Source organism: Chiloscyllium plagiosum, chromosome 25 (genome assembly GCF_004010195.1).
Source record: "Chiloscyllium plagiosum isolate BGI_BamShark_2017 chromosome 25, ASM401019v2, whole genome shotgun sequence".
NCBI classification, from domain to species: Eukaryota; Metazoa; Chordata; class Chondrichthyes; order Orectolobiformes; family Hemiscylliidae; genus Chiloscyllium; species Chiloscyllium plagiosum.
The window spans coordinates 44,444,011-44,454,300 of NC_057734.1; the positions used below are offsets into that span (position 1 = coordinate 44,444,011).

The 10,290-nt window shown below is 42.3% G+C and overlaps 1 protein-coding gene across 3 annotated transcripts in view; it reads right to left on the reverse strand.

Annotated features, from left to right (window-relative positions):
- sept5a (septin 5a) overlaps positions 1 to 10,290 on the reverse strand; it is a 129,831-nt gene that overhangs the window by 54,435 nt on the left and 65,106 nt on the right. Inside the window, exon 3 of one of the 3 annotated variants that reach the window (XM_043716049.1) lies at positions 1,199 to 1,309. The exons of the other annotated variants lie outside the window; for them this stretch is intronic. Within the exon in view, the coding sequence (XP_043571984.1) occupies positions 1,199 to 1,309 (111 nt within the window). The remainder of the gene's footprint in view (positions 1 to 1,198; positions 1,310 to 10,290) is intronic. 3 annotated transcript variants of the gene reach the window in all.

The window sequence follows — 10,290 nt, forward strand, 5'->3', positions numbered from 1 at the left end:
CCTAACCAATGTCCTGTACAGCTGCAACATGACCTTCCAACATGTTCTGTTTCTGGACCTGAGAGCATTATCGGAGAAAGAAACTCAAAGGGTTCTTACATGATTAAATATCCTTCTACAATGAGTTTTGTTTGATCGCTTTTAACAATGTAAATGTAGCAGTTTTCTAAAATTTACAAGGAGGCTAACAGCAAAGCTAGCCACAGACTGGAGAAAATTGACCAGCAAGTTGTAGCAACTCACAGCTCACAATATATCCCTTCCTCACTATTGTAAGAGATGTCAGCGGCTGGCATCTAGATCTGCTATGATCTCTGGATAGATACACTGTCATCAGAACCTGTTGTTCGTACTAGCCTAAGAACATACTAATCCAAAATGGTGAAGGATTAACCACTAATTAGGTCACGGCAGAATAGCCTTGTACCTAACTAACAATGAGTGGTTTGTGACATAGCAGTAAAGAATGGGTTACATTAACATTTAAGCTGGTTAATTATATTAATCCTAAATATCCCCTATAACTGTTATATAGTTATATAACTGTTACAGAACCATTATCTCCTATCAGATACAATGCTAGAGCTAAACAATCTCTTGGATTGCAGAGTGATTAATGGGGACTGCAGACTAGACCGTTCCTCCCAAAGACTGTCACTTACATATTTGTGGGGAGAACCATACAAAAAATCTTCAGTTTTTCCTTTAAGGCCAACCACATTATTCAAACTCACAGCAAATTCATTCTCATTCTGTGTTCTGACAGCTGAACACAATCTGAGATGAGATTAAAGGCGCTACAATTAGACTCAGTGTCAACCCAACGTTGACTGTGCTCCAGCCATTATTAATAGAAATTGGAATACCTGGAACTCAGATTGTGTTCAGGGCCAGTTCTCAACTGTGATGCCCTATGCAGTTGAATGTCACACTGAAGCCCAATGATTAGGTGTAATGGTAAAGAGTGCCTCGATTGGTAAATTGCCAGAGGGTTGCTGGTGCCACCCATCTACACTTCACAAAGGATTATCCTCCAGCACTTCTGTCACCATCAATCGGCTATCACTATCAAACACATCTTCCCCTCCCCTTCATTGTCAGAGACTGTTCTTTCCATGCCATCCCAATACTTCCTCAACAGAAACCCCCATGGCACCTTCCCACACTATCACAGATGGCGTAACACTTGCTCTTTTACCTCCTTTCTCACTGTCCAAAACTCCAAACATGCCTTCTGGATGTAGCAGCATTTCACTTGTATGTCTTTCAAACTAGTCTCCTGCATTTGAAACAGAAAGGACTGCGGGTGCTGTAAATCGGAAATGAAAACAGAAATTGATGGAAAAGATCAGCAGGTCTGGCAGCATCTGTGGAGAGAAATCAGAGTTATTGTTTTGGGTCGAGTGACCATTCCTCAGAACATTAGTCTCCGTATCTACTGCTCATAATGCACTGTCCCTTACATTGGTGAGGCCAAACACAGACTGAGTGATGGCTTTGCAGAACACATGCACTGTCAGGAGGAATGACGTTAACTATCTGGTCCCTTGCCACTTCAATAATCTTGCTCCCATGCTGATATTTCCATCCTAAGCTTGCTGCAGTGTTGCAGAAAAGCCCAATGGAAGCTGGAGGATCCAAGCCTCCTTTTCTGCCAAGGCAGCCTTTGGGACTCAATGCTAAGTTCAACCAGTCCAGAGCACAAACTCTGTCCTCCACATTGATGAGAAAACCCTCTCCTTCCTCCGCCCCTACCCTCGCCAAACCACTATCTGGTTTCCATCTTCTTGGCTTTGCTCTCAGCAGAGCTAAATGTTTTCTCCTCTTCAAACCCACCATTCACACTAAATTGACATCTCAATCTCTCTTTTACCACCATTAACACTTCCTTTATATTTTACTCTGTTTATCAATCCGCTCCAACTGCCCCTTCATCAACAGCCTAAAAACCATAATCTTCCAGCCTCCTTCAATTCCAAAGAAGAATCTTTAGACTTAAAATGTTTACATGTTTCTCTCACCACAGATTCTGCCAGAAACGCTGGTTCTCTCCAGCATTGTCCATTTTTCTTTTGTGGAGACAGCTCCTGCAGTTAAACTCTCTAACCACTAGGTGGTGCCCATCTCCACCATCTGAGCTTTGCCTCTGGGAATGCGATGGAATTAAATTTAGGGATTTCATTAACCAGAATCCAGCAGTTTGTATTATCGGGATAACGACACAAGGATTGATGCATGTTGAATGTGAAATTCTGCGCAAAATGTTGGATACTGCCAGACCTACAAAGCAAAGACCACACACCTCTCTCTCATCCCATTGTGGAATACAGTCACACTGATTAAACTGACTCGGCTTGAAAGTAAGTATTTAAATAAATATTCTCAGAGCAATCTGGAATGCTCTCATCTGCTTCAAGTGCATTTTCAATCTTTTCATGACATGACGGGGTGATCAATTGTCGATGGGGATAGGGGATGAGTTCAGAACGTACTTAATAAAACCCATAGGGTCCTGGATTTTATCACATAGAGATGGAGCACAAAAGCAAGAAATATACGGTGATGCTTTATTAAAAATTCAGTTTAGCCTTACACAGAGGTTTGGTCAGAACGTAACGTTGGCATCAGATCTTCCCCAAGATTTGGGATGCCAGAAGTGGATATAGAGCCATAGTCATTGAGTCATACAGCACAGAAACAGATTGCTGAGTCCAACCAGTCCACAATTCCAACTAAACTAGTCCCAGCTGTCTGTGCTTGGCCCATATCCCTCCAAACCCTTCTTATTCATGTACTTATCTAAATGTCTTTTAGTTGTCTTTGAATATTTGTGGGTCATGCAATATAAAGCTATTGGATGTGGGGGTGGGTGGTAATGGGGGTGAGGGTGGTATACATAGGAGAGAGTGAGGTAATAACGTTTGGTAAAATCTCCAGCGTCACATCTAACTGCCCATTGGCAACTCACAAGCATGTGGGGGAGGCGAGGGCAAGGAGGGAAAGATTGCAATATCCCAGTTGGATTATCTCTGGATGGAGGAGATTAGGAAGCAGGTTAAAGAGGTATTTCCACCAGCTGAGATTGTCAAATCATACATTCAGCCCAAGATGTCTGTGCATGTACACCATTTCCCTGTAGACCTGAAAATATTTCTGCACAGCCAATCAGCCAAAGTTACTCTGAAAGCCAAGATTAAATCTGCCTCATGCCAGCCACTGGATTCCAGATCCTAACCATGTACAGTACTGCAGAAAGAAATCCTTCCTCATTTTACCTTTGGTTCTATTGTTGTTCACCTTCAATTAGTGCTCCCTGCTTTTCACCTCTTCTGGTTTCTTCCTATCTGTTCTGTCCAAAGCCCTTTGACTTTGAGTATATTTTATTAGATCTCTTCTCAGCTCAAAGGAGGAGCTCTAATCTGTTCATGCGACGGAATCTTTTTCTGCGTCGTCTGCCTGTGGCTTCAAGAACTTCCTGAAGTGTGATGCTCATGGTTGGAACTGAATCCAGCCTGCTACAGGAGAAAACATAGCCATCAGCCTCTATAAATCACACACATTAGTCTACTCATGGTGGAGAAACCTTTATAGTAATGTCACTGCTTTCAAACACAGCTGTCAGAGAGTTAACAGAATCACTGCATTGTGGAAGCAGGCCACTCAGCTCATTGTGTCCATACCAGCCCTCCAAAAAGCTTTCATCCCACCCAGACCCAAATGCCAACCCTATCTCCGTAACCTTGCATTCCCCATGGCTAATCCATCTAGCCTGCACAGCTCTGGAAACAATGGGAAATTTCGCATGGCTAACTCCACCCAATCTGCTCACCTTTGGACTGTGGGAGGAAGCAGGAGCACCGGCAAGAAAAACACACAGTCTTGGGGAGAATGCGCAAACTCCACACAGACAGTTCCCCAAGGCTGAAATTTAACCCAGGTCCCTGGCACTGTGAGGCAGCAGTGCTAACCATCGAGCTGTCCTACAGAAAAATATAGAAATATTTTCAGGTCTACAGAGAAATGGGCACCGATTGAGAGTAATGGCACACACCAGAGTCAGTGGGACTTGAACCCAGTTCTGGTGTCCCTCTTATAGGAAGAATATTATTAAACTGGAGAGGGTTCAGAAGAGATTTACCAGGATGTTGTCAGGAATGGAAGGTTTGAGTTAAAACCATGGCTGGATAGGATGGGTTTTTCAATGGAACATAGGACGCTGAGGAGTGACCTTTATAAAATCATGAGGGACATAGATAAGTTGAGTGGCAGGTGTCTTTCCCCTAGAATGGGGGATTTCAAGACCAGGGGACATATATTTAAGGTGAGAGGAGAAAGATTTTAAAAAGACATGACGGCAATTGTTTTGCAGAGAGCTCGTGTGTGGAATGAACTTCCAGAGGAAGTGGTGGAGGCAGGCATAGTTACAACATTTAAAAGACATTTAGGTAAGGACATGAATGAGAAATGTTTGGAGGGATATGGGCCAAGTGCAGGCAGGTGTGACTAATTTAGTTTGGGGTTATGGTTGGCATGGACTGATTGGACTAAAGGTTTTTTTTCCATGCTGTATGTCTCTATAACTCTAAGTGCATTGGGATCTTTTATTATCTTTAAAGGGCGAGATGTAAATGTACATTGTTGTTCTAAAGCCAATTGCAGCCCCTAACAGGCAGTTCTATTGACACCAGGGACTCAGGAATGGAGAGGACCAGCTCATGGAGTTGCACAGCATTAATATAGTTCCTGCTGGTCAGTAATGAAGATGATGCTCCCATGATGATGCTACCACTCAAATACCCTCCCTTTCAGATGGGGTGGAATGGATGGAAATACCTGAATTTAAATAATTGGTGCCTATTTACAAAATGGGCTCAACTGAGGACAGGCAATGATTTAGCTGGAGGAAGTTCCTATTACCACTATTGATCTCAAACAGCGACGAAGAGTTATCTAATATCTGCTGACTTGTGATTGCTGCCATATCCTTCAACAATGCCACTAACTGGTTCACCAAACTTCCCCCTCCATTGTCATATCTCTGTCCTCTGAGTCATAAGGTTGTGATTCAAGTCCCACTACAGAGTTCAAAAATCCAAGGTTCCCTGCACCACTCTGAGGTGTGTCTTTTAGATGAGATATTAAATACCTGCTCTTTCAAACCAATGTAAATGATTCCCGTGGCATTGTTCCAAAGAAACGCAGGGATGTTATCACCAGTCTACAAGCCAATATCATGTCAAAACATCAACCAATGTCTCAATAATATCCCTAAAGCAGACCAACTCCTCAATGCATCCTTGCTGTCAGTGGAAGTTTCCTATGCAGAAACTGGCTGTCACATCTACATTATAGCTGAAAATGTGTTGCTGGAAAAGCGCAGCAGGTCAGGCAGCATCCAGGGAACAGGAGATGCTGCCTGCCCTGCTGCGCTTTTCCAGCAATACATTTTCAGCTCTGATCTCCAGCATCTGCAGACCTCACTTTCTCCTCAAAGACATCTACATTATAACAGGGACAAGACTTCAAATGTATTTAATGAGTTTTGGAATATCCTGATATAAAATACATGCAGAATATTTTTATGTATAGGTGCCTGGTATATATCTATCTGGTATAAATGGAAGGCTTTCTCTCTTTCATCAATTATTGTGTGCAATCTGGTGAATTCTAAGAGTCCCTGAGACAGACAGTACTGGGTAAGTCTCTTCTCCCACACCCTAGCTCTATCCTGGAACCTAGTGTGTATCTTTGGAAACCATGCAGCTTGCCCAATGTCAATCTGACAGAGGAATGTTAGTTCTCAGGGTGTGAATCAGCATTGGCAAATACTGCTGTCAATGCGGCTACTGCACTGCCTGCATGACAGGCCACATGTGACTGTAAAATGTCCTTGAATGGCAATGTATCCTGTGGTCCTAGGGAAATGCAAGGAGTTTGAGATGAATCCTCAGCAGTAGTTACCCAAGCATAGTTACTTCAAGATGGCTTCTAAGCACCACCTAGCAACCTAACAATGCACCAACTCTATAATTCCACAGGGATTCATTAATATTCCACCAGAATTCCTGGGAATAATGGTAAACAGAGCTTCTTGAGAGAGTTCAATTGCCAGTGGAATCTTTGGGAATCAGTAACCTTTTCTAGCACTGCTCAGTTCTACTCTTGGTTTACTAATGCTAGCAGTGCCCAAACCTCTCAAGCAGCAGCTGTTGACCAAACAGGACCTGTCCCTTGATCCCTGAAGGTTGGAAGTAGAGGGATTTTTGACCATCTGCTGAAATCCTTTGAATATCTGAGCAGCAGATTAGTTGAAGAGACTGGGATCGTTTCAAGAGCTTGTTCAGTATCTTCAAAACCAATGACCCTCTTCAAGCATGTGTTCTAGTTGTAGGTTTGGTAAATTATCAACTGTGCTGTACAGTGCATTTTTCCCAGTGTCTCTGAGTCTGTGTATTTTATGAAATAGAAACCAGTTTGAAAGTTTCACAAGTACAAAAGTGTTGTTCATATCGATTCCATTTCTTTGCATCATTCCTTGGTTAAAAGCATAAAGAAATAGCAGAGTTAGCCAACTAATTAATACGGGCCTCAAGATGAACAGTCAATAACTATATTTCTACCAGCTGGTTGGGTTGTTCGTCCGTTATGGCAGGAGTGTTTTATGGGATCCTGTAACCTGTAAGAAAAGAAGGGCCTACAAAATCAAATAGGCTAGCATTGCACTTGTTGTCTGAAATTACTCCACTAAGGCCGGTGCCCCATCACCACGTCACCCCTCATTTACACTTGCATAGTACCTGCACTCATTCAGTTCTTTCAGAATGAACAGAAATCCTGACATGCCTGTTTATTTTTTAAATTTTTTTTGTTTATTTTTTTTTAATAAACCCCACACTACCGCCTAACTGCGGTAGTGCTTATTTTTTCCCCAGCACCCATGGTGTGCGCGTGCAGGTGTGAGACATAGTGAGAGACACAAGGTGCACGAATCTTTATTCAATTTACATGCCTGTTTATTTTTTTTTAAAAGGGAAAACACCTGAGTGGTCAGTGACCAACAGTGCCCTTCACAAAAAGCAATGCTGTGTGATCAGACATTCCTGTTTATTTTTTAATGCCCATAACACTCCTTTTTTTTGGCAATGCTATGTAACACTTGTTTATTTCTTTTTTTATATAACACCCACACTACCGCCTAACTGCGGTCGGGTTTATTTTTTCCCCACATTCCTGTTTATTTTTTTTTTATTTTCTTTCTTTTTGTAGTGCTTATTTTTCCCCAGCACCCATGGTGTGTGTGTGCAGGTGTGAGACATAGTGAGAGACACAAGGTGCACGAATCTTTATTCAATTTACATGTTTATATCTGGCAGCCAGGGATCCCTGATTGGTTAACAGCCAGATTAACACCCTAATCAGGGAGCTCATATTCTATGAGGTCCACCTAGCTGACCTCATTACAACCACTACATTGTCAACTCAGAACTCAATGCTGGAGCCTCATTCTCCACTTGGAGATTTTCCCTGTGAAGAGACAGAGGGCATTAGGGATTGATACAGCTGATGATACTGGCAGGAGATAGGCAAACTGAAGGGCAAGTCTAAGATGGTGCACCACAGAGAATGGAAGAGGATGTAACATTGGGGCATGTCACAGTCAAGTCGGGTGCTTTTAGGTATTGCAGTGATTTGCAATGAGCAACAGAATGTACATGTACTTGAAGGGGTGGCCAATGTAGATCAATGTCAGTGCAACAGGCAAGCAAGACTTAGTGAGGATAACAATTGTCAGCGTGTGGAACAAAGAGTCAAAGAATCATACAGCACAGAAACATACCCTTCCATCCAACTCATCTCTGCCGACTAGGTTTCCCAAACTAAAATGAGTCCTATTTGCCTGCAACAAAAACAGAACTTGCTGCAAAAGCTCAGCAAGTCTGGCATCATCTGTGGAGAGAAATCAGAATCAATGTTTCAGGTCCACTGACCCTTCCTCAGAGCTCGTTTTGCCTGCATTTAATCTTCTTCAAGTAAACTGACATTTTCCTAGCTCCTGTCAATTCTGGTCACTGGATTCGAAATGTTCACTCTGATTTTTCTCCATAGATGCGGCCGGTCCTGCAATTTCTGTTTTTGTTCTGCATTTGCCTGCATTTCGCTCAAACCTCTCTAAACCTTTCCTGATCATGCATCTGTCCAAATATCTTGTAAATGTTGCAATTGTATGTGCATGTACCAATTCCTTTGGCAGCTCATTCCACACATGAACACCCTCTGTGTGAGAAAGTTGCCCCGTCAGGTCCCTTTTAAGTCATTCTCCTCTCACCTTAAAATTATGCCCTCTAGTTTTAAACTTCCCTAACCTAGGGAAAGGACCTTTGCTAATCAACTTATCTATACCCCTCGTGATTTTAGAAACTTTTAAAAGGTCCCTTCCTATGCTTCGGTGAAAAACTTCTTAGCCTATTTAGCCTCTCGTTATAACTCAAACTGCCCAGTCTCGGTAACATCCTGGTAAATTTTTTCTGCACCCTCTCCAATTTAATAATATCCTTCCAATAGCATGGCAACCAGAACTGCACAGAGTGGCCACACCAACATCCTGTGCAACCACAACATGACTTCCCACCTCCTAAACTGAATGGTCTGAACAATGAAGGCAATATTTCAGCATATATATTATTGAGACTACTTAAGAATCATAAAATAGAAACAGAAAAGCAGTAGCATTTTCTAAGGTCAAGATTTTTTGGAAGTTGAGGAGAACACAAGCAAAAGGCCATTGAGAAAGTGGATCTTGAGGTGGAAATAAGCTTTGTCCAGACACCAGCCAAATAAGCCTCTCAACGTGACTAAGAAAGTAGATATATTTTTGTTACATGCTATTGATAACCAGAACAGAAGGATTCCAGATTCACTTGACCAAACCAAGTAGTGGCCCCTTTGCCTTGTGACTTCACTGCGTGTCCTGGTGGGGACAGTGAATGCATTAAGAAGCTGACAACATTTACAATCCAAACTCACTCATGAGAAACTACCACTCGTAATGTTTATGCTGACCCAGCAGACTTCACCATCATTTTCTTAGCACATAAAATTTCTTGATTTATTGAATTTAATTTCACAACCTGTCAGCCTGGGATTTGAACTTGTGATCTCCAGCTCTCCAATCTGGTGTAATAATCATCCTATTACCATACACAGTATTGAAGAATCCAGCATTATCAAGGAAGCTTACAGCAAGAACAACTCTTCCAGTGCCTTTACTGAAATAAAACATCCCAAAAGTTTCAAAGGTGCTATCAAGCCCCAACAGGAGATGTTTTAAGAGAGATAAGTTTTAAGGAGCACTTTAGAGGAGGGGAAAGAAAAAAAGAGATATAGAGAATTTGTGGGTCTAGTTCACTGAAGATACAATCATCAATAGCTCAGCAATGAAGACTTGCAATGTACAAGAAGGCAAATATAGAGTTGTTGTACAGCACAGAAACAGACCCTTCGGTCCAACTTGTACTTGCTGACCAGGTATCCTAAATTAATCTAGTCCCATTTGCCAGCATTTAGTTCATATCCCTCTAATCCCTTCCTATTCACGTCCCGATCCAGATGGCTTTTAAACGTTGGAATTGTACCCACCTCCACCACTTCCTCTGGCAGCTCATGCCATACATGCGCTACCTTCTGTGTGAAAATTTGCCCCTTAGGTCCTCTTTAAATCTTTCCCGTCTCACTTTAAACCTATGCCCTCTCGTTTTAGACAACCCCCAGCCCAGGGAAAAGACTTTGTGTACTTATCCTATCCATGCCCCTCATGATTTTATAAACCTTTATAAGGACACTCCTCAGCCTCCGACTCTCCAGGGAGAATAGCCTCAGTATCTCCCTATAACTCAAACCTTCCAACCCTGGCAACATCCTTGGAAATCATTTTTGAAACCTTTCAAGTTTAACATTTTTCATATAGCAGGGAGACCAGAATTGAATGCATTGTACCAAAAGTGGTTTTAGCCAATGATCTGTACACCTGTAACATGACTTCCAAATTCCTGTACTCATTGCAAATGACCAATGATAAGACAATAAACAATAGACAATAGGTGCAGGAGTAGGCCATTCTGCCATTCGAGCCTGCACCACCATTCAATATGATCATGGCTGATCATCCTTAATCAGTATCCTGTTCCTGCCTTATTTCCATAACCCTTGATTCCACTATCCTTGAGAGCTCTACCCAACTCTTTCTTAAATGAACCCAGAGACTGGGCCTCCACTGCCCTCTGGGACAGAGCA